The sequence below is a fragment of the Sylvia atricapilla genome, chromosome 10, assembly GCF_009819655.1.
Source record: "Sylvia atricapilla isolate bSylAtr1 chromosome 10, bSylAtr1.pri, whole genome shotgun sequence".
Classification (NCBI taxonomy): domain Eukaryota; kingdom Metazoa; phylum Chordata; class Aves; order Passeriformes; family Sylviidae; genus Sylvia; species Sylvia atricapilla.
Window position 1 is genome coordinate 10,414,385 of NC_089149.1, and position 27,881 is coordinate 10,442,265.

Sequence of the window (27,881 nt, forward strand, 5' to 3'; positions counted from 1 at the left end):
GCCCATTGAGGCTAGCATTTTCCAGGGAACGTTCTTTCCCAGGCTAAGCTGGGAGGTAAGCTGCTGGTTTTGCAGAGCTGGGTGAATGCAGGAAACTCCAGAGCTCCATTTCAGCCCTCCTGCAAAGGACCAGGTCACCTCCGCCTCTGTACTGGTGACATTGCAGTTGAATTTCTCCGTAGCCTTTGGAATTCCCACTCTCAGGTCACCTCCAGTTTTGGCAGAGCAGGAGATGGTATGGAAATGCTCCCCCCTGGCAGTGACTGGATTCACCATTGCAGTCAGCTCTTGGTCCAAGCACTCCATTGATATAATTAATGCTGCATAGGGAGAGCAGCCACTTTTCTAAAGCCCTTTGCAGGATCCTTGGAATCTGCCCGTGCACTGTTTCTGTCTGCATGTCCCTGTGCCATTCAGGGTTGGAGGAATGACTAAGTAGTGCTGACGACATCAGTTGTTGGCCTGTATTAATTATTTCCGCGGGTTCTATTTACTTGCGTGTTCCCTATGGGAATGTTGTGCATACAGATCACAGCAGCACTTAATTTTATTGCAGTGAGCGGCTGAGGTTGGGGAAGGGGAGGGGTGAGAGGAGAGAAAGGGTCGTGTATGCATCAGCCCTGTCAGGCTTTTCCTTCTGTTTCATTTGTGCTGAGGTTTTTATTATCATTAAGCCGATTGTATCTGTGGCACAAAGGGCTGAGTTACCTCGGTAACCACACTAGCAGGGATGGTAATCCATTTATAGCATCACTGCTCAGGTCTGATTAAATTAGCATGCTGATGACGTAAATGCTTGGCTGGGTGATGCTGATGAGGCTGCTCCTAATAGGAACTCTCGCCCTTACATTTATTCTCATTTATTTCATGAGACCCCTGCAGGAAATGTACAGAAATAAGGCTACAGATGATTGACTCTTGTTTTCAGAACAACTTGTGCTGCTAGCAACAGACAGCGCTTGATCTGAATGCAGACGGCAGCCTGCACATTTCGCCTTGTTCCTTCCCGCTGCAGAATTCCCCACACAGCCCTGCCGAGGCAGAGCCCTGCTCTGAGCCCTGCTTGCCATCTGCCACAGCAGCAGCAGGAGCAGCTCCTCTGGCTGATGGGTTATTTCCAGACACTGCTACAAAAGAAATAAAAAAAAGGTAATAATAAAAGAAAAGGAACACCCTGGTTCCTTACTCCCTCTTGTGAGATTCCTGCAAACACAGACATCCTTTTACTCACTCCAAACAAGCCAGTTATTTATGTCTGAATTCTCAGTGTCGAACAATACTGTTCAGTGCTCACATGTGGATCAAATGCTTTCAGCATCTTCTGTCCAGCCCCTTGAGGGAAAACACTGACAACTGCATGATCACATTGCTGTGCCTGTTGTTTGCTGAAGTGATGAGAACAAGAGGGCTGAGAGTTGCTGAAACTCCTGGTTTCCCTTCCCAGCCCTGCCTCTGATTTAGTGGATAAGGAGTCTTTGGGGCAGGCAGCTTCCTAGCAGGCTATTTGGGAGTCCCAGGACTTCAGTTTTTCCTCTGTAAAAAGAGAATTTAAAAGGATGCTTCTACTTTTTTTTTTTTTTTTTTTTTTTTTTTTTTTTTTTTTTTTTTTTTTCCTTTTTGCAAGAAGCATGGGAGTAATTGAAAGTGTTTAAGTTCCAAAAGTATTTGGAGATCCTCAGGTGGAAACTCTGAGGTTCTGAACAATTTGCCGTTTTAATTGTCAGGTTTGATTTATTCAGTTGGCATAGAAGAATTTAAAAGGAATTTTTGAACAAAAGCAGTTTTGGGATGGAGGACTAAAAATGCAATAAATTTTAAGTAGCAATAAATAGTTTGGCATTTGCCCTGGAGTATGAGCAGATGTGGTTGCACAGAAACCACTGCACTACACCTGCTTTCAGTTGGATTTGGACATGGAAATCTGTTATTTTTGAAAAAACGAGCATGGTTTTGAGACAGAAACGTGAATATGTCAATACTGTCATTTTCTGGGCCTGCAAATTCTTACCTAGAGCTCACAGGGCTTTTCCTTGGTAACACTGGGATAAAGGTCACTGGGTACATGGGAGCCCTCTGCCATGCCTTTCCCAGCTGTGGTTGCTCTCTTGGAGAATTATCCAGTGCTTGAAGGACCTTGCCCAGAATCTGAAGCTCTACAAAGGTGAGGGGCACAGTGTTTCACCTGCCTGGCAGCCAGCTGAGCCAGAGCATCCCAATGATGCTGTATTTGCTGCGTGCTCCCTGTGCAGTGATAAGGAGCAGCTGAGCTGGGGATGTTCCTGCTCCTTCCTTGGACTCTGTGGGATAAGTGTGCTCCAGCCACAGCCCTGCCAGCACCACGCTGAGAGCTCAGCTCCCCAGCCTCCTGCCAGAGCAGGTGCACTCCATTAATGACAGCATTTACAAAAGTTTGATTCTACTTCTGGCTCAGTTCAAAGCATCCTGCTGTCAAGAAGTCCTGCACCCACGGCCTGGGATGCTTTACCCTGGGGCTTCCCTTTAAATTTAAACTTCAGTGGCTGATTCCATTAATTTACTTTTCCAGTGTGAAAGTGAGCAGCAGCAGCAGCATATTCAGGAGGAGTTGTGACTCTGCTTCCTCCAGAAGCAACAGGCATGAGCAGTATTTTCCTGATTTATTTCCTGGATAACCTCCACCTCCTGGCAGAATGAGCTGCTCTGAGTGACACAGACTCCTCAGCAGCCCAGCACGTGAGGTGGTGGGAGCTCTCGGGGAAAATGTCCAGCGCTCAGCAAGAGGAGCTCCAGACTCTACTGAGGCTTGAGAAGTCATCCCTTTTCTCCTCAGGTCTGCAGCATTTCTGCTCAATAAATAAATAATCAACCCTCTTTTGACTGCCACCCTTTGGTTAATTACCCTGTGTGCTGGGGCAGACAAGAGGTCATGGAGAGGAGATGGCTGTCTCTGTTCCAGCAGCATTCACAAGCTGCCTGGCAGTATTTTGGCATCAAAACCATTCCTGTTCATTTCAGGGACATCACAAGAGCCTAGCTGAGGTCGGAGCCCCTCTTTTTCAACTTTTTCTTTTCCCAAAGATTTATCCAGAGTAAGAATATTTTGGTCTGAAGGGTCTGCCCCTGATTTGGTTGGCTGAAGGAGAAGTTACTTGGGCTCTAACAAGCTCAAGTCAGACAAGGACCACAAGGCAGGAGGGGAAGTCCCACTGAAATTCCCCTCCCTTCCCCACGGGTTTCTGTGATTTTTGGCATGAGTGCATTACCTTAAGAGTGCCTGGAAATTTTCATTATAGGTGAGCAAAATTTCAACTCATTTGTCTACCAAATTAGAGCAAGGCAGGAGATGAACAGTAATAAAATTCCTGTTTGTTGAAACAAACCCTTTCTTGCTCATTTGGAGAAAAAGAAAAGCCTCTCATATTTTCATATTTTCATGTTTGCCTGTGCTTGGATTTTGATGTTGCTTGAGCCTGGTCCTTCTCTTTTCTGAAGTCCTTGGGATATTTCTATCTTACTCCAGTGGAGAGAAATCTGTTGGCGGAATTTGCTTTAACACTATAAAGTTTTATTTTTTTTAGAGAGGTAGCAGGAATTACGATTTTTAACTATTTGTATTCTTCCAAAGGAAGGTATGCTGCTTATTATCTCACAAGCTTTTTTCTGGTGCTGAGTCATGGAAGTGAGAGAATGTGTAGGCGTCTTAACATAAGAGAGAGTAATACTGTCATTTACATTTACAGACAGTTATGCTTTCCAGAAAACTTTTTTTGTGGGTTACAAAAGTGATTAATATGCTGTTGAAGCTGTCAAAGGAGATTTTCTGTTTAAGATTTTTTTGAGAGAGAAAAATCTGTTTCTACTTATAGGAAATAATAAAGTAGAAGTTGATATTAAAAAAAGAAAAATCATACTGAAAGAACAGACAAGAAAATGTTCCCTTTCTAATTATATTTTTCCCTTTTCTTTTTATGTATCTATCCATCTATCAGCCTATATATCTATTCTTCTGTCTCATGGAAAAATCATGTGGACTTTGATACAAAGTTAAATATAGTAGAATTATGGCCAAGTTCAGTATTATCAATTCCAGCTGTTAAAAATATCATGGGATCGGTTTAAAATAATTTTTATTTTCTCTTTAAAGAAAGCTTATTTCAGTTTCTTTTTAGTTTTCCATCAGGCTCTTTAGTTTTTATGTTTTAAGCTTTTTCTGCACTCTTGAAAACTGCATTTTTGTAAAATGAAGTCCAGAGCCCTCAATTAAATATTTCTCTGTAGTAGCAGTAGTAGGATAAACTATTTCTTTTCTTTTCCTTCGCCTTTTTTTTCTATTTTTTCCTTTGCTAATTTTTTCTAATTGCTGTTAGCTTTTTCTTTTATTATTAAAAAAAGGAATTAATTACCGCTGAGACAAATCCTTTCCTCCTTGGGACGTATTCTCAAGGGTGAGAACTGTAGTGCTGTTGGAAGGCTAAAGAGAGTTTACCAGTTGCAAAAGAATTTGTATAGATCATCAACATCAGTGGCATTTTTAGCTAAGATTGTTGTTTGTTGTACCCATTCCTGAGGACAAACTGGACATGACTATTTAGCCTGGAAGTTGAGTGGTTTTGTCCCTGACAGAGTAGGCAGTGATGTTTTCAAGTCACGTTCTGGTGCAGTAGGGGTGAGAGTATAAAACCTTGCTCTGCTTTCAGTGTAGCTTATTCCCATTATGGAGGGTATGATATGCCCAGCAAAATCTCTCTTTTGGGGGTTCCAGTGGAGCTGACCCTGTGTGGTGGGAGCAAGGCAGTAAAGCAGGGTGCTGTGCTGGGAGCTGGAGCTGTCACAGGTACCCTTGGGCAGAGAGAAGGAGCACTCGTCATCGTGCCCGAGGACAGCCTGTGGGGCAGAAGGATGTCCCTCCTTGTCCCACCTAGCTGAAACCCTCAGCCCAACCCCAAATGGACTTTTGACAAGGGCTTGTAGGGACAGGACAAGGGGGAATGTCTTTAAACTGAAAGAAAGCAGGTTTAGATTAAATATAAGGAGGAAATTCTTCCCTGAGAGTGGTGAGGCACTGGCACAGGTTGCCCAGAGAAGCTGTGGCTGCCTCATCCCTGAAGTGTTCAAGCCCAGACTAAATGGGGCTTTGAGCACCTTGGTGTAGTGGAAGGTACCCTGCCCATGGCAGGGGTTTGGAACTGGATGAATGTTCAGATCCCGTCCAACCCAAACACTTCTGTGACTGTATGATCAACGCCACATCTACTCACCTACCTTGGTTAGAAGTGTTGGTTTTAGCATCTCCCTTATCCCTGCTCTGGTTAAAGTCTCTGCTCTCCTCATCCCCCATTTCTCTCAGCTGCCCTTTCTCCCTCCCCAGCCATAGTAGCTTCAACCATGATCCTTTAACCTTCAGCAGAAAATTATTTGTGCCATGTAAGAGGAATATTGATTTTTACATCACATGGCCCATGAGGCATCAGAAATCACATTTTTTCCCGTAAGTGTGGCTTATCTCTAGCTTTTAGGAAAAAATTAGCTTTGGGCCCTGTGAGATTTCCTGTTCAGGGTGAATGGGTTCTGCATTTAGATCTTTTCACTGGAAAGCCACGCGCTGCAGCTGGACTTCTAAATTAAAGGGGGAAGGGAATTAACCTGGCTTAACCTAAGTTTTGACAATTCCATTGAGAGGCCAGTGACTCATTTAGAGAATTCATCGAGTCCACAAGAGTTAGAATGATACTTCTGAAAGCTTATAGAATGTCGTTGCTTTGTGTTTCAACAATTGCGTCCTGCAGTGAATTTTTGTGGGTTGTTATGGAAAAAAGATTTATTGATGACTTGTGATGCCAGGATGTTTCCTCTGTGCATAGTTTTTTTTCTCTTAAAATGCAAACACATCATAAACTGCAAAAGAGAAAGGAAAAAAAAAAAGGATGCATTGCAAACTAGAAATTGAAATTTGAATATGATTTAATCCCGTGTTAAATTCAGACCTAGACCTGAATTCTCTTCACCTCCCTCAAGTTCAGATCTGGAGCTCAATTTGACCTGTGACAAACAAGAATTAAAACCACAAAACTCCATTATGAATCCAAAATTCGTTGCAGTCTTTGGGCATACACTGCTGAGTTTTGGAGAGCCTTGAGCCCTTGTTAGATACATTGTTGAGGCCAAGCTCTCAGATTTAAAATTAATACTCCCCAGTCCCAAAGTTTTGTAGCATTTAGTACTTTTGCCCCAGGGTTAGAAAGTCACTGTTTCAAATTCTGGAGTTAAAAATGTCAAAATCAGTTAGACTACAAGTCGCAGTAACCATCAGTACACATTTATACATCCACCACAAGGAAAGAAGTGAGGAGGGAGGATGCATCTGTTTGTTTTGAATTAGCACACTTGGGCTCAATTCCTAATGCAGAAGGGTTCGTGGCTGGGTGCGCAGGTCAGGGTGCACAGCTGGAAGTGCTGCTACTGGGACAGGCTGAGCTGAGTTGTTGGAGGTGCTGAGCTTTAGCCCAGTGCAGGCTGTATTTAATCTTGATTAGAAGTTTCATTTGCTTCCATTCAGGCTGCAGCAGGATGAATTGCCAAGATGTCCAGCGTGTTGAGTTTTGAGCAAAGCTGGACTATGAGTACCTGGAGGAGGTCAGATTGGTAGGATTCATTACTCTTTGCATAGAAACCTCTGCTGTGTTCCCAGTGGGGAGACAAACCTGGTGAATTCAGAGGCAGTAGAAGGGCAAATCCAGATCTGCAGCAGCCAGTGTGTTCAGAGTAAATCTGCTGGAGTCAAAAGACACACTTGTGCTGGCACCACTGGCACAGAGATCGGAATCTGGCTTGATATAAAGTGCTTTTAAAAAAATGTAATTCAGGCACTGAGGGGTATGGAAGAGTGTTTTAGTTCTAAGATGTGACTGTGATAACCCATCAGCAAGCCATGGAGCAAATGTTTTGGGATGTTATTTTGGTTCAAGAGCAGTATAAATGGGAAAAAATTAAAAATCATAACTTAATTGTGCCTATTATGTCATTAGTGATGAATTTTAGGAACTTATTTTTGTCTTCCTAAAACTCCCTGAGCAGAAAGAATGCAAAGAAAGTTTGACATTTTTGGACAAACTATATAACCTAGTCAGCACTATCAGTCATTAAAAACACAGCTACACAGCTTTTGCATTCTGGTTAAGAACAAAGAGAAGGGTTTTATTTGTTCTTCTGTCTCTCTTTTTTTTTTTTTTTTTTTTTTTTTTTTTTTTTTTTTTTTTCCCCTGTGGATTTTTAATATTAAAGCTTACAATGGCTATTTGTGGTCTCGTTTCCTCAAGGCATATTTAGGAAAACTGGATTAATTTATAATGCCATTTGCAACAGAACGAAGCTTGGTGAGGCAATGGATTTGACATTCTTTTGCACAGGCTTTTTACAGTGATACTGTTATGATTCTAAATTTTTATCAGTGGGTTATTTGAGTAAACACTTTATTTGCCATACATTTAATGTAATTATATGTTCTATGAAAAGAGGAAAATAACACAGAAACAGTGATTATTCTGATTTAATACTTGAATTTAAAAATAATCTTAACTTTCTGTATTGTTTCATATCCAAGTATGTCTGTGGTACAGATGGCTTTTTTGCTTGTGCTATAAATTAATTCTCTCTCTTTCACTTTTTCTGACTGGTTACAGTACTGCCCTAGTGTTTTGACTAGAAGTGCTGCAGGGGGTTTCTGTGGATCTTGGTGTATGTATTTATATATGTGGAGGCTAATTTTAAAAGCCACAGTGGGTGAAAGAAAACCTTTCCAATCAGATTTCTCAGCATCGTGCTTGGAGCCTGTGATACTGTGGAAAGATTAAGGTATTTTGGGCAGTGGTGATAACCCAGGCAGATGGATAAATGAGGAACGTTCCACTCCACTTCCCAGAAGGAGCCATCTGGGAAAACTGTTAAATTTGACCTGTTGTTGGAGCTCATCAGCCTTTTGGAAAGGTGTACACTGAACCTAAAAGGAAAAAAAACCTGTCACATATGCCTGTCTTTTATGGGTGTTATTTGGTTGTTGGTTTTTTTTGTTAGACTTTTATTTTTTTGGTGTGGCTGTATAGTTTTTTCCTGCTGCTAACCACTCAACTTATTAACTTGAACCATTTTGTAGCCCCCTAAAAATACTGGCAGATGACAGTGGGTTCTGGACCTCAAGTGAACCATAAGAAAGCAGATGTTGTATGAACACGGAATTGTTCACTGATGCTTCTGCTCTTCTGTACTGCTATTTGCACAGGCTTTAAAATGTGGGGAAAAGAAGAATGAAAACACATGGTTTTCACAGGAAATAGAGACAATACTAATGTTTGAAAATGTTTATGCCCTCTGGTAGGATAATGTTTTAAATCTGGTTTAATAGAGTTTTGGAATTTGAAAAGATAAATAGGTTATAAATGCAATGCAGCAAATAAATGGAATCGTAAACAAATAAAAAGTAACACAAAGTAAACCAAATAGTGTCTGGGTGCATATGTATTTCCTATTATTTTATGTGTGCATATGCACACTTTTTTAGTGTTCTCTAGAACTAATAAAGGAAAAAAGCATCTATACTCTATAAACACTCTAAAACTCTTTCGCAATTTAGTAGGAAATGGGAAGGTTTTATAGTGGTTTTGGACTGTTCTTTGTGTCTGTTGTTCAACACACAATAGAAAATGATAACTTTTCCACATAAATTGTAGAAGACTTCTCCAGAAGTCTTCGTGTATGTGTAATTTTGTCCTGTCACTCACAGGTGCAGACCTCTTCCCTCACTCATGCATCTTCCATTATAACTTCTTAATCCACTTTTTGTAGTCATGATGCACATCCATGGATGGCAGTATAACCCTCAAACCTGCCCATATTTGTCATGCACAGGAGCTTCTTTTCCATTACAAATAGCAAGTTATAAAAGGAAGGAAAAAAAGTCTGTGGGCGCTGTAATTATGATACTTTAAGTTTTACTAGCTTAGTAATAGCAAAAGTCATAAAAATACTTTACTTACCCAAAGTTCTTATTTATAGGGAGTGGGGGCTTCCCAATTTTCAGGCTTAGCAATATTTGCCTAAATTAAGCAAGGGAATTTGTTCAGCCCTTTAGAAGGGCAGTTTGGTGAATGGAAATGCTTTGGACATTCCTGCATTGCTAACACTTAGAGGAAGTGTTCCTTAAGGAACTGTTTCAATGCACATGGTGACTTGTCTTCACATGGTTCAGTGCTGTTTTTTTGTGGTCTTTGCTTCTGGGATTGTCCTTGGTAGTTCTGCCTTCTGGTGTGGCCAGAGGGATGTGGTGCCTTTTCACAGCTCTTCATGTAATTTACTGCTGAGTCCATGTGCCACTGATTAAATCTGTGCAGGGGGCTGCCATTGCATGGTCTTCAGGTTCAGATGGGTGCAAATAATGTCATTTCAGTGATGAGAAATTAGAGAAATATCCCATGATGTTCTCTTGACTGGCATCTTCTGAAACTTTTTGACAGTTATACCTCATGCTGATACCTGATATTGTTGTAGATAAAGTTGCTACAGCATTTAAAGTGCTCAAGTGGAATTGATTAAATAGAAGAGTTTAAATCACAACTAACGCTTTCAATGAATTAAGCTAGAATTATGGACCTTGACTGTCCATCAGTGTTAAAAGTATTTAGGTCAATTGTTTGTACATCTTTTAAAACTGGTCTCTCACAAAGTCCTTCTCATAAATACCAGATGATCAGTCATCAGAAAAGGAAAAGCAAATAAAAAAGCTCAGAGTAGTCATCATAGCGATAGTATTAGGTAAACAAAAAAGTAAATATGAAACTGAGAAGGAAATTCTTCCCTGGAATAACACTGTTGTGTTTTGGAGACCAAATTTTTCAGATGTGTTCAGACTCTTTGGAATTAATGGAGTGTTGCAAAGTGGAAACCCAGATTGCCTAAAACACTTGACACCCGCACTGAAAGCTGAACCAAGGTGTGTGTAACTGCACTCATCAGTTGTGGAAGGCTGTTTCCCATGATAAAATACTGGAGGTCAATTCTTAGCACCTTTTATTCTGTGCATCATCTCCCATGGTTTCAGGCTGGGCCATCACAAGGAGTACAAGAGAGGTTATGGACAGAAACATTAACAACTCTGTTGACTCCTTTTCCACCTGTGGTAGCAGCTGAAAAACAGATCAAAGCTCAGAAGCAGTTGTGTTCCTGTAACGCTTTATGGCATTCGCAAGGTATTCTCTTCATTTGAGAACCAGAGATGAACACTTTATTAGATTTCTCTTCTTCTTCTTTTGGTGTAATGCCTGGGAGCAGTCTGTTTGAGTACCTTGATAGCTTCTGGTGATCAAGCCAGCAAATTGAATCCCACATCTGCAAAGTCTGAGTGTGGCTGGTGATCCATGCACAGCCCATACATCCGTGACACTCGCTTGTCAGCTGTAAATGAGAAATGAGAGAATGTTGAAAGTGTAAAGAAAAACTTCATCTGATTATAAGCGTGTTTTGGCTGAGGGGTTTAAGGTTTGGACCAGACTTCAAAACTTTGGATTGGGTTCTAAGGACATTTTGACACTTTAAAAAAAATCTCTGTTAGCAACTGAGCTGTGTGCACGGCATAGCAGCAGTGCAGAGTTGTAAAGATGTGTCCTCAGTGCACTTGGACTGTCTGGACATTATAAAGAAGGCCAGGGAATGCTGTATATTGAAAATGCATCAGGTATGCTAAATGGGAGCAGTCCATCCACTCAAGATCTCTGGATGTGAAGCATCCCAGCTGGAGCTATACCAGGACTCCAGGTATTTGCAAGTCCCAAATGAGAGACCAGATTTCTCATTTTCACCCAGATGTTATTTAAGACAGAAAAAGGTTCAGACAGGTTCAGGGGAACTTGGCCATACATTATCACTGGCAAAGCAGCTTGTTCAAATACAGAATTTGAAGTCAGCAGGAGGTAGAGGTGTCTGCACATCAGGAAACCCCCTAAAATGCCTGTTCACATTTTCAGGTACCCCAGAGGCCCAGGTTTCATAGCAGAGTATTTTTTTTTTTTCCTCTGGGGTTATCTCTCCCATACTGAGGGGGAGTTGAGGTTTGCTACCTCAGGCAGAAGGGAGGTTCAGCCCAGATGCTGCTCCTGGAAAATCAGCAGCTCCAGTTCCAGTAGGAGCCACTGTTCAGCATAGAGGTGGAAGAGGAGGTGGGGAAGGGCGTCTCATTCATGTCAGCCCCCTTCATACTCTAGAAATAAACTTGCAACACAACCTCTTGGTCATGCCTTGGCTACAGCGTGCTGCAGGATCCTGGCAGATTGTCTGAGCTGCTGGCACTCAAAAATCCCTTTGGTGTGCTGCTGTAGCTGAGCTTGAGTGGCAGGGCACTTAATGCAGGGAAAAGGGATCTCTGCTTCTTACAGTCACATCAAAATTACCTGCTTATTGTGGAATTTGTCTCCACTAACTTGTGCTGTCTAAATATTCAGTGACTTGTCTTTCCTGTTTTTATGCTTCTTTTACAGTCAGCGGAGTGAAGTAGATTCCCCCAGTGGATGATTCATCTCCCCTGTTTTAGGCTTCAGTGTTAGAATGGGATAAATGACCCAGTGGAGATACATTTCAGAGAGCTTTAAGCATCTCCAGCTAGCAAAGGTGAATGCCCGTCATTTGTGTTAGGAAAAGCAAAGTTCATTTTTCACCATTTTCTGCCTTTCTCACCCAGGCCTCCAACTTCCACCACCATTGAGTGCTACTTAAAGGATTTCAGGTGGCCTGAGCTGGCCCTTTGTTTCAGCCCAGCTTGTGTCAGTGGACCATGGAGGAGAGGGGCCGAGTTAGGAGGAGGGATGCTGCACTGGCCCGGTGAACTGGCAGCCCCCTGAGAACGCCGCATCCTGGGTTCAGCCCACCGGTAGTTGCCAGGTTTCTGCCTTTCGAGGAAGAAGAATTGTTTCATTCCTATCCTGGAGTAATTAGTGGCTGAATTGCCCAAAAAAGGCAGCCCCAGCTAGAGCCGTGGTTCTCAACCTCTGCTCTGCAAACCCTGGGGGTCCATGGATCACACCTAAGGTAACTAAGAAGAATTCAATGAAAGGTAACTGAAAAACCCGTGTTTATTGTCAGTAGATTAACTTTCTCCATAAAGGAGCTTGTCTCTTCTGAAAAACATTTGGGGGCTGCCAAGCATAAAGGTTGAAAATCACTGAGCTGGAGTAATGTATCTTTATAAGTGATAATTTGACAGCTAAAGGGCTAAAGCTATTCAACTGTACTTTTATGAAAAAATGTCTGGAGAATTGAATAGAATGTGATAAACTTTGTATTGGCATTTTTGATTCAGTCTCTGAAACTTGAGTAACTGAAGGGGTGCTATAAAAATAATTCTACAAATGTGCAAAGTCAAAGAATGAAGTCCTTTTCATATTGATTCCAGCTGATCGTATAGAATCATGCTCATGCTGTAGGCTATGAATATTCTATACTATTTTTAAGATTTAACCCTGACAAGTGGCAAAGAATTATAGGTTAATTTCTGTAGAACAACAGGTTTCATCCCTAGTACTTGTGCAATGACTTTTTAGTTGGAGATGTACATAACTGAATTTAATTTAAGATCTATATAAATAATTTCTACAGAGTGAAGAATCAAATATACTCAGGATTTTGTGTTTCCCTACCAGGGTGGCTTAGAATCCAGACACCCAACTCTGACAGTCATATCCCTTTGACAGTGTGGCTTTATCACAATGACATAGACTTTTCCTATGATGGTTGGTACAAGAAACTCCTGAAAATGTTTATAAACCTCTGCATTTAAGAAGACAAGACAGGATTTGCCAAGCAAAACGATTCCCCTCATAGTTATACATGGTAGACTTTTTTAGAAGTGTTTTGGGGTTTTTTTCCTCCCACATTTGATTGAGTTTTACTTGATTTTGTCAGTATTAGTTCACCTTTACTTGAACTGCTGGATAATTCATTTGTAGAAGAGGCAGTACATTTAGGTACTTCCATCTGTGTTTAAACAAGGCTCTTGTGCTTTCCCATTTAAAAAAAAAAAGATTTTGTATTATAATGCTTGTGGTAGATGAGGTTCTGAATTTAACTCCTTCCTACTCTAGTTTCTCTTAACGACTCTATGTTATCAACACCTGGGGTTTCTAGTTTACTCTCCTTGCAAATATGAATTTGCAAGAAGGGGTTGATGGTAAGTAGCGTGGTTTTAATTTGCACTTGCGAAGTGTGTCAGACGGTTTCGTCAGGGCATGGCGAGCAGAGGAAAGCCTGTCTTCCTCTGAAAACAGCCCTCAGAGGATGTCAGAGAGCGTGTTTGGCTGCGATAATCACTTGCAAATGCAGTATGGTTTTGAAATGAGCTGTCCAGGAGCTGCTGGAGAAAGGGATGCCTGTGCTCCTATGAATTCACTCTTTGTCTTTCTCCTTTTTCTGTCTCCTGTTTCTGCTTTTTTTCATGTTTCTGGGTTGTCACTTTGATGTGCTTTTGGATCAGTCTACCTCATTGTGTTGATGGAAGTTCTATGGATTTCAGACTATGAAAATTTTGCGACAGTCATCTGTTTTGCTAGACTGTACCCAGTGATATAGATAGCCCCTTCCAGCCTTCTGTTCATTACTCCATCTACCTGGCATCTTCAGAGCCTCATCCATCCCTCCTGTCCTCCTAGTGCCTTCCAGACAGCTGTTGAAATCTCTCTTCTAGTGGTATCTGAATACCCTTTTCTCATTCTTCCCACACATTCCTGTCCTCAGAGCAGGAATCTTGTCCATAGTTACTGTTCATTTATAAAGTTTTTTCTTAATCCATTGGTAATCTTAAGGTTTAAGCCTGGGGTGATATTTGAGTGCATGGCTGGACTGTGGCCACCCTTCTCTGTGTCAGGCAAAAGGGCAGAGGATTTATGGTGATACCTCACCTGTGCCCTTGCACAAGAGCTACAACCAACTTGTGTCCCCATAAATCATCAACGCTCCAGTAGTGTTAAATTCCCTGTAGCCTGTCCCATTTCTCTACTACACCACATCAGCTAGCCTTACACCTCCCCCCACTAAACCCCAGCTTTCATCACACACTTGCCCAGTGCCCTCAGAGGAATTCAGAATGAGTCACGAAGGGCGCCTCTGGGGACTCCTACTGATGCAAACTTCCTCCTCCTCAAGGCAGCCTGTGGTTTGATGCCACAATGCAGCCGGTCCTTGTTAGCTCGGGCCTTCGCTGGGGAGTTGATAGCAAAGTTTGGGCTCTGCTCCCCCAAACTGCCACCTTCCTTCACTGGATTCTGATGCAGGAGGGGATGCTCCCAGTTCATCCTCTCTCTAGTGTTAAACCACAGGAGCTGCTCAGTGCCAGTCCACAGATTGTGAGGGTTTGAGGGTTTTTTTGGAAGAAGGGTTTGTCATTCATTCATAAGGTGTATTCCAGTCCAGGCAGGAGGCTGGCATCAGCCCATTAAGTGAAGCCCATTAAGTTATGTGGATGTTTATATGTAAGATTAAAGTCCCCCAGTTCTTGAGATAGGATCAGAAGAGCTTTAGTAGTGTTTGTCATGACCTGCTTCCAGAGTCTGCATTCAGAAATACAGAATGTGGTGAACAGGGCTCGCTTATGTTGTTTTGGTTTGGTCCTTCCCCCTCCCCCAGACAGGCCATTGTCTTTATAACATTATCTACCTTCTACCTCTTCACATGGAAAAAAAAATGCTTTTCTGCTGGTAATTACACAGTGCTGCATTGTGGACCTTTCATCTCATTACAGTAAGTGGACAAGCTCCTATAATTTACTAGAATGAAATAGGTGAGGAAATGGGAAAGTTTCTGGCACTCCCAGGCATAAATGCCAACCTGACATAGGAGAACAATTCTGACAGAAAACGAGTTTTCTTGCTAGCAATGAGTGCTAGTGCAGTTGTGTTCTGATTCAGGGGTGGAGGATTGCTGGCTTCTCTTCAGGTGTTTCAGAAGTAGAAGAATCAGGCAGTATTAATGGAGGGCTACAGACCCTTAACCTGTCTCTGCCCTTGCAGTTCAACTGAGACACGCTTCAGCTCTTCCTTGTTCTCAGTTTCAAAATCTCTTCAGTCTGTCTGTGTGCTGCCTTGTCATGGATCTGTTAGCAGGGTCAGAGTGTGAATACATTGAGATGTTTTTTCCTCCAGCAGAAGTTTGCTGCCTTATTATTCCCCACCTCTGAATACACACCTTTTACATCTCTCAAAACAGACTGATGCTCTTATTTGCCTGTTTTTTTTTGCTGATTTATAGTGCTTCCCTGTGGGAGGTTTGCCCTGAAGGTGTGATTGCAGGAATAAGGTCTTTACCAGTGCATCAGCAAAAAAGTATTTGCACATCACCAGGGAAGAGCTGCCAGTTGGGTGGTAGAGCTTCCTTATCCCTTGGGTAGAGTTGCTTGTAGGCTGTGCACTAGAAGCTGAGTTGCTCGTACTTACCTTCTTTTTCTTTGTATGAGGTGGTTGGCGGACACAACCACTCTGTACAGAGGATGAGATTCTCCCACCCCGTTCAGAGGATGAGTTTGGAATCCTTGGAGGCTCAGGGTGCCTGAAGCTCCCCCAGCCCCCTCTGGGTGGTTTGGCAGCAATTAATTGCCGCCACCTGCTGACCAGGCACAGGATTTCTCTGGCCCCAGTACCGCTTGTGCATGTCCTGAAGAGTCCTCACCATGCCCTCCCCAGCAAGAGGGTGCTGGAGCAGTAGGTGGAGGTCAGGGTGCCTGTATAAAGCAGGAACACCTGGGGACAAATACAACGTTGGTCATTTAAAGGTGGCACATAAGCCTTAGAGTGCACATAAGCATGGGCTGAGCTGGTCTGCCTTTGGGCTGCTGTGAACTTGTAGGTTATCAAGCAGATCATGGATGTGATCAAGCCTGGTACAGGAAATTTGAATGAGATATGACGTCCTACAGTTATGGTGTTAAGTGCAGTCAAACTGCATGTCTTCACTTTAATGCATTTCTCTGCAGAAGGCATAAAATTCAGGCACTCTTTTAGAATAAAGGAAAACTGAGAAGCAAGAAATTATACCTAATCCCAAACTCTGGAAATTCAAGTTTGCTCTTCTTTGATTTAGTGAAAAGACATAAAGAGTGTTTGTCAGTGTTCTTCAGAAACTATTTCACATTGTTAGCACTTTTACAAAGGTGTCTTTCACACTGGTGTTTTCGAGCATTTAAATGCAAGGTAAGCCAGACAAACAAGTACATTAGACTGAAAGATGCGTGATGCTTATTAGATGGCGTCACTGCACCAAAGCTTAATTCCGTGGCCAAATTGCAGGAAGCAGCAGTATTTGCTGTGATCCTCTTCCCTGGCTGCTCCAGCATTGCTGTGCCTGGGGCACCAGTGCAGAGTTACATGGCTGCCATGGTAGGAGCTGACTTCTGAAGCTCTTGGAAATCTTGACCTGCTTTCTGCCCTTTAATGAAGGATGTGTAGCATTTAACTTTTCTGGGGTCATTCCAGGTTTTCAACCAATACAGCCAGAGTAGGGACACCTCAGTGACTTGCTTTGATCAGAGTTCACTCTTACAGCCTGGGACCTGCTTGCAGGCTATCCCAATCTGCTGCCTCCTGTGCAGTTAAAGGAGCTCCTGTATTGGGGCAGAACCCTACAGGTGCTCTTGGGACCCAAGGAATTTCATGTTTCCATAGAGACTATAATCTCATTTTCTCTCTTTTACAGAACGGCCTCATTTTCACAGGAATGCATGGGGTTTTCCCTAATTATCCTCTAGCGAGTCTCCCTTTCTTTTTGCATGTATCATTTTTTAATTTGTTTGTTTGTTTGGAGGCGGAGGAGAAGCCTCCAAGGAGAGATGAAATGCCATGCACGGCAGTTCTGCTCGGCTGCTGCGGTGCTGTCCCTGTTCTGTCAGAGCAGGGGAAGGTTGCTATTACCAGTCTATAATGCATGGCCCTAGGTTATTCTTGCTTTCCTAAGCAATGTGAGTTGCTGTGCAGATGTTTCTATAAACCCCCGTTTCCACCCTCGTTGACCCAGTGCCCAGGTGGCCTCTCCTGCTGACCCTGTGTCTCTCTCCTTGCTCTCCAGGGCTCTGGCACCTCAAGCAGCTCCGCTGCCACCACGCCATCTGTGTCCACTCCTGTCACCGGCCACAAGCGGATGATCATCCCCAACCAGCCTCCCCTCACTGCCACCAAGAAGACCACTGCCAAGGGCCCGGGGCAGCCGGCGCCCATCCCGGTCACTCCCGTTGGCACCCTGAAGCCGCAGCCGGTGCCGGCCTCCTACGCCACGGCCTCCACGCCCAGCCGCCCGGCCTTCAACGTGCAGGTGAGGACGGCGCAGCCCAGCCCGCACTACCAGCCGCCCAGCCCGCAGCCCGGGCACTACGGCAGCCTGGGGCCCGGCCAGCCCTACGGCACGGCGCCGTCCCGCCAGCCCGCTGCCCCTCCGTACGGAGCGCCGCAGCCCCACGGGCCCGGCTACGGCTACGGCCCCGCGCCCGGCCGGCCCGCCGAGCCCGCCTACGGATACACACCTCCGCAGGGCCGCTACCAGGAGCCCTACTACGGCGGCTACGGCGGCAGGAACGGCTCCGAAGCGCCCTACGTGCCTCAGAGCTCCTGGAAGCCAGAGCCGGCGTATCCTGCCGGTAATGCTATGGGCCAGGCTGCCCCTGGGCTCTACCAGCCGCCGGGCACAAAGAAGACCTACATCACTGACCCAGTGCTGGCCCCACAGCAGCCCACCCTGCAGCAGAAGGTAAGAGATGCCAGTGGTCACTGGCATCCCTGGGAGAGCCACATGGCTGAGCCTTGAGTGGCCTGGGACACTCCCTGAAAGGTGGTGGAGGTTAAGGCAGTGCTATCAGATGTATGGGGCAGGTCTCCCTACATATGGCCTCTTAAAAGCTGGAAATGGGGAACTCTCATCTGCCATGAAAAGAGCCTCTGCAGGGGCTTAGAAAACACATTAGCCTCGAATGGTGAGGTGGTGTCACTTGTGGAAGCATGGTGTCAGACCACGGGAGGGAGGGAGGGAGGGAGGCTTTGTCACTGTGACATGCTGTTGCCCGAGGAGCTCCCTGGCCATGCCTCCGTAAGGCATCACTGAACGGGAGCCTTTTCTTCTGGGCGTTCGCAAGATAAAGTGAGAGGTTGGGTATGAGCTGCTTCATGTGCTTGTGGACATCCCTGGTTCAACAGCTAATCCTGCCTGTCCTCAGGCAGATGGGAGGTACACGAGAGGCTGGTTTTGATTGTGGTTCAGCATAATTGCGGAGGTTGTCCTCTGGTGTGTCGCTGTTCAAAGATCACTTATCACTGAAACCACATGGAAATGAGTCCCCACAGAGCTCAGCTCTGGTTTTCCTCTCCGATGCTGGTACACCGGGTGGCCCATCCACTTCAAAAAGCACCTGGACCCCACTAAGTGAAGTCAATTTGAAATAGAAAGTTAAAGACGGGTCTGCCTGGTTTCTCTGCCCTAGCTTATCCTGCCTGGGTTTTGTCACTTCAGCTGGTGGACATCTCTGATGTGGCTCTGGGAGGGCAGAGGTGTTTTAGCTTTGTGGCGTCCTCGTTGTGTGTGACGAGCTGAGGTTCCACAAAGGGTGAGGCAGGGAGGCAGTGATGCTGTTGCTGCCCAGGCCCACCTCAGCACATCTGAGCACATCAGTGCTCTTGAGTTCGTGGGTGCTCACAGGGAAGGGGGAAAAAGCTTCTGACACATAACAGAAAGCCTGTCCCGTAGTAATTTCCTTCCCTAACGGCACACAGATGGTCTTCCCTGAATTCCAGGTTTCCTGACAGTGCAAACTTTGAAAGGCAAAGATGTTTCTTGAAGCCGTTTAGAAAGGGTTAGAAATTACAGAAGTCATTGAAATATTATCTACTGGCAGCTAAGAGCTGCTTTTTCTCAGTTCCTTTTCCTTAACAAGAAGCTTTGAAGCAAGGGGAGAAGCAATAAACCCTCAGCTCTGCAGGTACTTGGTATAGAGCTTAGACTGAAAAGTAGTGAAAGACACAAAATTTGCACATAGCCTTAACTGGTGTAAATTGTTGTGGTTCCAGCGGAGTCACTGAGGAAATGCTGAGGTACAGCAGATCCGTATTTAGACTTTTATAGATACAAGTAGGGTTATATATATAAAAAATATAAAAACTGTAGTTCGGGCTGCATCTCTATGGAAACGCAAATCATCTCGAACCACAAACAGCACAAGCCTGTTAGTCTCATTTGCATTACAAAGCTGGAGGGACAATTTAATTTAGCTCAAGTTTGGGGTTTCATGTCTGCCTGTATGTATTTATATATACATGTTAGTGTGTGTGCACGTGGCATTTGCAAATACACATGCAGAAATACTTCATAAATGTCTCTCTAAAAAAAAAATTTCAGTTCTTCCACAGAACAGACTATCATCTGCTTGATGATAAATCCCTCCAGAAACTTTCTCTTCCAGCCTGCTAAATAGCTATTTTCTTGCCTACCTCACTTTTGAGCTTACAGATCTCCTGTAACATATTGGTGACAGGCTTTGCCTTTAAAACAGTGTTGTCCAGCCTTATCATGTGCTATTCTCTTCTTTTGCAGAATAACTCATTCAGAAAATCGACTTTGGGAATTTTATTTAAAAGGGAAAAAGAAGGCTGTGTTAGATCAAGGTATCTGTTACAGAGAATTGTCACTGTAATTTGACTTTACTATCATGTGAATTTTAACGTCTTTTCCTACACACACACATGATTCTGCATTTGGTTGTGTTTTGCATTTTCAAGGTTGATTTGATAACTTTCAGTTAAGGAAACAGAAAGGGTAGGAAGCATTAATATATACCACATAAAATGTAAGAGGACCTTTAGGAATTTTTCTTCTTGCAAGGAAATGATTTTAAAATATCAAACAATTTCTAAATGTATTCAGAATAGTGCATGCCTAATCTTGAACATAATTTGTGTGCAAATTATTAAGGATGTTGTAGCAAATCCATAAGAGATTAAGTAAGAGTTCATGGTCCTTAATTCTAACATATACCATGATCCATCACTGTGAGAGGCAAAGTTTTTCATTAAATTCGTTTCATGTTTTTAAAGGGTAAAAAAAAAAGAGGTTATATTTGTCATTCTGGCTAGGAAGAGGTTCATGACACTGTGGCTCTGTGTTTTTCGCTGTGTACTAATCATGTTGAAGTCGCTGCTGATCCAAAATAAATCTGGATTGGTATGGGAACAGCAAATAATCTGTACTGGTTCTTAAAGCCTGCTGAAAACAATGAGTTTTACTCACACACAATTCCACATTGCATTCTGTCCTAGAGCCACTTATGGAGTGAGAGTCATGCATGTGAAGCCTCTGAGCATTTTAGTCTTTTGCAGCACCCTGTCTAGCATTTGTGCCCAAGTCCTAGTTAGGAAATGATCTGGTGGAGTGCATGTCCTCATTTAAACTTTCATGTACTTCCACAGCCAAAAAAATCTCAGGAGCTTTCTCTTCTGGATGGTGAGTGGTGGGGGCTTTTGTAGGAGCAGCAGCAGAGTTCTCATGAGACCATTTGGCTCCTCTCTTGCTCTTGCTGCGCTGGCTCAGACCAAGTCAAAATCTGAAGCCTCTCTCTTAACTTCTCCTCTCCCAAAGGGCAGAGGGCACAAGGCCAGGGTGGCTCCTTAGGGATGCTCATTTCTGTCACCAAGATGTCCATAGTAGACATATGACAAAGCCAGTTTCTGACGTGGTTATTCCCAGAACTTTGCCCTGTGGCCAAAGCAGGACTGGTGAACTCCTGCCACTGACCAACTCATCTATCACCAAATGTTTCTGTGCTGAACTGGTTAGGACATTGAAAACCCTTGTTGAGTTCTCATATCTACAAATAGGTCTAGCTCAATTCACTGATTTTGGTCATGTTTGAGCATTTTTGAGACACCGTCATATCTCCCAAGGGAATTTATGGACCTTTTAGGGACTTCATGTATCTCCTGGTGTATTTGAGAGGTGTCTCTGGGACATCAGTTCTTCCTAGATCTCAGATCACCGCTATTCTCCTAATTCTACTCACAGGCTTTGGGAAGCACATTCCTTCCTAAAGGGACCTTCATGTTTTCAACGTCTGGACTAGGTACCACTGAAGCCATTTGAAACAGCTTTGTGGCTCTGGTCCAGCATGGTGGAAATCTTAACAAAAACATTGATCTCTTGAGAGCAATTTACCAATTTGGTGAAGACAGAATTGTCTTGTAACTCTGATTTGGTACAGCATCCGAATCCACGTTCCTTTGCTGCAGATTTGCTGGAAGGAGAAAGGGAGCAATGTCCCTTTGGTAGCCGTGTCTGTTCTCCCAGACATGGCACAAGTGCCCCAGCTCATTAACCTGGTCAGCCACGGGTCCCAGAATCCCCATTCACACCTGTGGAGCCAACAGTGCATATGGAGCATGGCCTCCTCTTCAGGCAGCTCTTCAGTTTTGCACATCTTTCCAGGTGAGCACCATGAAGAGAGACAACTGTAAACCAGGAGGATTTAATGAGGCAGCTCGTGCTTGTGCCGTGGTTTAGGTGGTGGTGGCTGCTCGTGACTAGCGGACCTCAGCCACCACATGGTTTCCGCACTGCTGGAGGTGATTTCTTTGCTGCCTGCTGCACCCAGCCCTGACATGGTCTCATGCAGCTCTCAGTGCCCAAAAGGGACTGTGATGGCTCGCTGTTTTCTCGTTTTACACAGCTTTTGTCAGTTTTTCCACTGATTTAATACCTGCGATGGAGACATTTGCTTGGAAGTTTCATCTTTGCCTCAGAAACGTATGCACACCAGTGCCCTTCGCTGTGACTGATGCACTTCTCTTGTACTGGTTTAATAATTTTTACAGTCTGCCATCACTCACATGAAGGAGATACCTCAGGCACTTGCATTTGAACTGAGACTAATTCTCTTGCTGTTTGCTGTTAATTTAGCAACTAGAAGTTTTTCCTTCTCTGCAGCTGAATAAAAGCAGTCTGCCAGATTCCCTCCTCCTGTCAAAGGGATATATTCCTTCCTAGTGTCACTTTTGACTTGTGGAGAAAGGCAGGCAGCTTGCTTTGCATTGCTTGCCTTCCTCAAAGTGTCTTCTCACCCAGAATTTTATGTCTTCACCCAAGTGTCTTCTTCACAAAAGTCACATATAAAGATTTTCAGTGGATGGAATTTGGAGGCAGTGTAAAATTATGATTGAAGTTGGTTTCCTGTCAGTGTGGGACAGTGGCTTCCCATAGTTTTAATATGCTCAAATAAAGCAAAACAAAGTAAAGTTAAAAAGGGTTATTTAAAATATTCTACTTTGGCATTTAATGAATTAAAAAAGACTGAAAGCTAATGTAAAATGAAATAGAAGGTGAAATTCTGAAATTCAGAGTTGAATCTGTGAGTTCAGTGTGACATTTCAAAATTTCCAGATGAATATGCAGTTCCTTTCTACCCTGAGAATAGCAACAAATGTCAAAATGTTGACATTCTTCACAAAACAGTAATTCAGAGTTCTAACCAGCACTAGCTGTATATCAGCTGCTGACTCTGTCACTGCTTCTGGGTGGATTAAATTAAATACTGTTGCTTCTCTTAAAAGGAGGAGGAGGGGAAAGAAGGCAGTTGTGTCTAACAATAAGATGAGAAGCTCAGGACTTGTGATACTGTGGCATTGAGAATGATGTTTTCCTCTTCAAGTTATTATAAATCTCTGCATGAAAATCTTTGGGTTCTTTCAGGTGAATAGGTGCTGGCAAGAGATGCAGAGGTGTTTTCAGAATGGTGTCCTTATCCGGACTGCAGGAATTTGACACAGTCTGGTTTATACACTAGACTTCTGAAAGAGCCCAATGCTTGGCACGAAATGTGTTTAACATGTTCATTTAAGAACTTTACTCTTTGTTCTTTGTATTATATTTTTATTATTTAAGCACTCCATATACTAGCAGGAACCAGTTGATGACAGAGCAATTAATCAGTTTTTTCTCTTAGGAATCATATATTTGAATTGTTTTCCTGAAATAGTGAAACAAAGAGTTGCCAAACAATTACCTTGAAGTTAAAGATAACAGGGAGCCTGCAGTTACAGGAGTAAGTCAGGTCAGCATATACTGAAAACTAACTTAAATTTACAGCTTCAGGATGCAGCTTTTGCAGCTTTAGCCTTTAGGCAGCCACAATGGGTTAGAAATATAAGAGGAATAATTGAGAAAGAGGCTTTTGGCATAATACCTGGATGTTCTTTCTTGCTCCTTCTTAAAATAAGCTGAGGACAATGCCTCCACACATGATAAGGCATGGGGCAACCTTGAAGTTAATCAAGGGCTCTATTTCTGTGCTGGTTAACTCTTGATAACCAAATGTCTACCTTGAGAGATCCTACCAGACTGTGTTACAGGCTTACATAAGAATTTGGGGTCTGAGGTCATAAGATGCAGTGAGTGTATACTTATATAGCATCAGAAGGGGAGGCTGGCTGGTTTCCAGGCAGTGGGGCTTGCCTGAGCCCTGCCTGAGCTCAGGTCTCTAAGAGGCAGCCTGGTCTGTAGCACGATGAGAAAAGGATGGCTGGCCTTGCTACAGGGCTTACAGCTTTCACTACAGAAAGCAGCACCCATAAAAGTGAGTGCCACTTGATTTGCAGGCAGACTCTGGCTGTTGTGTGTGATGGTGCTGCTGATTACTGGAGGAGCTGATTCCTTCCATTTTAAAATACACTCGAGTCCAAGCCCACTGTAATTCTTTCAAAGCCAGAGCATGTGAGGAAGCTGTTCTTTCTTCTGTTAGATAACCTGTGTGTCATTGTCAAGTTTATTGCAATGAAGCCATTGAATGGCTAGAGAAACTGAATGGGTAGAGAAACTTGTCTAAGGTTAGGCACCAATTGATTAGGGGAGTTGGGCAGAACAAGGAGACATGGAGCATCCTGATGTTGTTTGGTGGCTCTTCTGTTTGAGAAGGTCTCTGGCTGCCCTGTTAATGTGGAGCTCCTTGGGTTTATGACCTGATGGTAATGCCAGTGTTGAGAGAAGTCACTATGCTCGTAACACAGTGACAACACAGAGGATGCTTTGGGTGATGTCTTATTTGGAGTGAATCTTCCTATATTTGGGTGGTTTTCCCCACTGACCTCTGTGAAACTTATTTGCAGTCTTAATCCAGTTTTTGATGGCACACATACAGATAAAATAGTAATGGTTTGTTACTGAAGCACCACTTTGTGTAGGGGTCTGCACATGGTTTAAAAGGCGAATCATTTTTCCGTGGATAGGGATGGTTGTGCACAGACAGGCTCTTGAGCCTAGTACTTGAATAAGCAGGCAAGTTAGAAAGCTGTCAGGATTCACAGTGAGCAGTGCAAGCTGTGTAGGATCCCACCAAAAATAGATATTCAGTTGTAAAGATTACAAAGTAGTCTATAATGTCTGCTGATATAATATTTGTTTCATCTAAGAGTAATGGTATGAAGCAATTGCTAATATATGGTTACATTTACTGATCATAAATGTTCTGGTGTTAAACTAACTTTGGCCCCCACATAATGGGCTTCCTGTTAAGATTTACCTCTGAATAACTATAAAGACACATAATATAGTAAATTTAATAGCAACCTTTGGGGGAAGAAAAAGTTTTTTAAAAAAGAAGAGGTTTCCTATCACAGGCTGAAAGAACTCCTGCAAGGCAAACAGAATCTGCAATTATACTGACAGTTTTGTTCTTAAATGAAAATAATAGTGAATTATAAAGCTGTAAAATTGTTTTCACAACAATATTTTGTTTTTATAACTCATAGTATTTCACTTAGTAGCTGCCTGGCTCCACAGCAAGTTACATAACATGATATTATGAGTATGATGCCTCAACTTTTTGTCTAGGGAATTAATTTAAGGGCTCTAAACTTTCCAGTCACATTTTCTTCTTTGTTCCAGACACAGTGTATTTTCTCTACTGAAAAATATCAGATGAACTACGTCTTGCTTGTAGCAGAGTAATATTCATGTGCCTTTTTATCCACACTAATAGGGCGGTGACTTAGTTTCACATGGCTCCTCAAAATAGTCCAGATTGAAATGGGCCATCTAAAGTCAGCTACACAAAACAAATTAGAAGAGTGGAGCTGCTGTGTGTTAGCTGATCAATGTAGCATTAGCAAGGATTTTCCACAGTGTGGTTCAGCACCAGCACAGACAGATGAATTATTCTAACTCTTAGTATCACTCGTCCTTCCAATTAAATATTTTTCTAAACAAACAAACAAAATTTCATCAAATGAGTCAGCTGTAACTTAACTTGATTTATTAGGATTAGTTTAGTCATCAGTAAAATGGAACCACACCTTAGCTATAATATACAGCAGATTAGCTATCATAGTTTTCATCCTATTATTCCTAGTTAGATTCTACTTTACTGACACCTGAAGAATCTTTTTTTCAGAGGTTTCCTCCAGCTTTGTGAGAGCTGGTTGTCTGTAAAATGAATCCTTCTTTTCTGTTGTTGCTGCAATAGAGTATAAAGTTTAAATTCTTGCCTTTTCCGTGGAGAAAAATGGCCCAAGTGGACAGGGAAGCTCCTACTGTGTGTATGCCTCTGGTGGATTCCTTCTGGGCTGTCACCAGGAAGCCTGGTGGGTTTTATTTTGCAGTCCTGAGTTGGCCAACAGAAGAAATCTCTGTGAAGAAGTGCTCTGCAACATTTGTATTCTTGTAGAACTCTGTTTTGTGTGTATCTTGCAGGATCAAAGATTCAGGTGACAATTGTGTTTTCCTGATCTGATGATCAGCATCAGAAAGCTGCCTTGCATCTCTTTCTTCAGCTTGTGTTAGAAGGCTGCTTTTCTGTTCCCTGCTGCATCAAAATCCTTTCCCTCTCCTATTATGCAATACTTACTTGTGACCTCTCTTTCCACAGGCTGCATCCCAAAAACATGCTTTAGAAACACATAAATTCTTGCATGACCTCATTTGAATACTTCAGTTAAAACTTTCTCCTGAACCCATTTTCTCAACTGCATTTCCCATCATCTAGATTTTTCACAACTTTTACGTGTTTCTACATCACTTTCCCTCAGGGCTTTTGTCCTCCAAGGCTTAGGCTTAAAATTAGGCCTTTTGCTGCTGTAGAATTTCCAGATCACTGAGCAAGTCGTGGATGAGTCTTTCTAGTAGATCTTTTAGTACAGAGAAATAATGCAGTTGTACTGCAGGCAAACGTGGCCATATAGGTACCAGAGGGTGTTGGGAGTGCATGTGCTTGTGTTTGTTTCTTCATGAGATTGCTCACCAGTAAATATGTCCAAATAGTTTTCAAATCTGAATTCAGCTTCCCACACACCTTTCTGTACATTTTACCATCAGGTCACCTTCTACTGAATAAATACAGAACACCAATTAAAATCATATGTGTAATTAAAAGAAAATCAGCGTGAATTTAAACAGCATGAAGATAAGAAAGGTAGAAGGATAAGTTCAGAAGCTCAGTTCTGTGTGACCTGCTTTTGAATAAACAACATTATATTCCACAGTCAATTTTCCAAAAAGTACAATGTGTTCTGTTGCCAAAAAAAGGTTGTCAGATAGAAGTTGTTAGTCAAAAGGACACATGCACTGGAGTGAACATTAGTCTATTGTGCTCAGTATAATATTATACAAACAGAGCTGGCTTGTTACTGGCTTATTTCTTTTCTTTTTTTTAAATTTTTGACCACAGATGTGATTATGCAGCTTTTTAATATTACTTCATGAACATCTAATTGCAGGCTTCAGCAAGAGGTGCAGACCTTGCTAGGGAAATCAAATAAGGTATGCTCTGTGCAGCCCAATAATAAGGCTTCCAATACAAAAGTGGAAAAACAAGTCATTAGTTACAACCATCGAACGGAAGAGGTCTAATGGGAGCCACAGGATAAACATTCCATTTTATTATGTCTTCGTTATATGTTTTGCAAGAATCCGTGGTTATAAATTAAAATTGCTTTTTGCAGCAGCGGCTGTAAAAAGTTCAAAATCTGTGAATGTACCTATTATTTTTATTTATATCACAGCAGGCTGCTAGCAAAATTAACTTTTTTCCCCCTCCTGTTTGTTAGTTAAAAGATGGAAAAAGCATACAAATGCATATCTGCAGGCAGGACTCAAAAATGCCTCCCTCCTTTTTTTTTTTTTTTTTTTTTTTTTTTTTTTTTTTTTTTTTTTAAATCAAGATGGCATCAATTTAAAGTGAGAGACAAAAGAGGGGAGGAAACCCAAACATCTCAGATAAAATTAACTTCTTCACCATTACACAAGTTGGTAGGGTCTGGTGTTTGTTTAGAAATTTAAATTAATGCTAGTGAAAGCATCCAGACTGTACTTTGACAGATTAGACAGGGCTTTGCTTGAGACCATGTCGCTGACAAAGCAGAAGAATTTCCAGGGCTCTTCTCCAATTGAACTGGCAGTCGTGGAGACCCTGATTACCAGCAAATAAAGCAATATTAGAACAGGATTTTCCAATGCTGTCTTCTGCCTTCTGAGCTGCTGTGTGAGGGAGTGTGTTCAACCTCTGACTCTGCCCCAGACTCCTTCTTCAACCTTCCAGCAAAACAATTAATTTGTTTGTTTCTTAATACAACATTTGGAAGTCAGTGCCCCAAGGTAACAGCCAGAGCAAGAGATTTGTGGAGTGGAAATTTGTGGTGGTTGGAAACATCTGTTTCTCCGTTTAGAAAGGATACAAAGACATGCAGTCCTAAACCGTCATCACCCTCATCAACCCTTCTGCTTCCATTTAGGAGTTAATTATTAAGTGAAGCATCGTAGGCAGCTTCTCCTCTCAAGGAGAGAGGCTCTCCTGGACAGGAGATCTGTGGCTTTCAGCATGCAAATCCCAAGCATCAGCAAATTACTTCTGAGCTGCACTTCCC

General features: G+C 42.7%; 1 protein-coding gene across 5 annotated transcripts in view; it reads left to right on the forward strand.

The window, feature by feature from the left end:
- Positions 1–27,881, forward strand: part of LPP (LIM domain containing preferred translocation partner in lipoma) — a 318,669-nt gene that overhangs the window by 186,902 nt on the left and 103,886 nt on the right. For all 5 annotated transcript variants that reach the window (XM_066325946.1, XM_066325945.1, XM_066325948.1 and 2 more), the window contains one exon: positions 17,068–17,742. In XM_066325946.1, the coding sequence (XP_066182043.1) occupies positions 17,068–17,742 (675 nt within the window). The remainder of the gene's footprint in view (positions 1–17,067; positions 17,743–27,881) is intronic.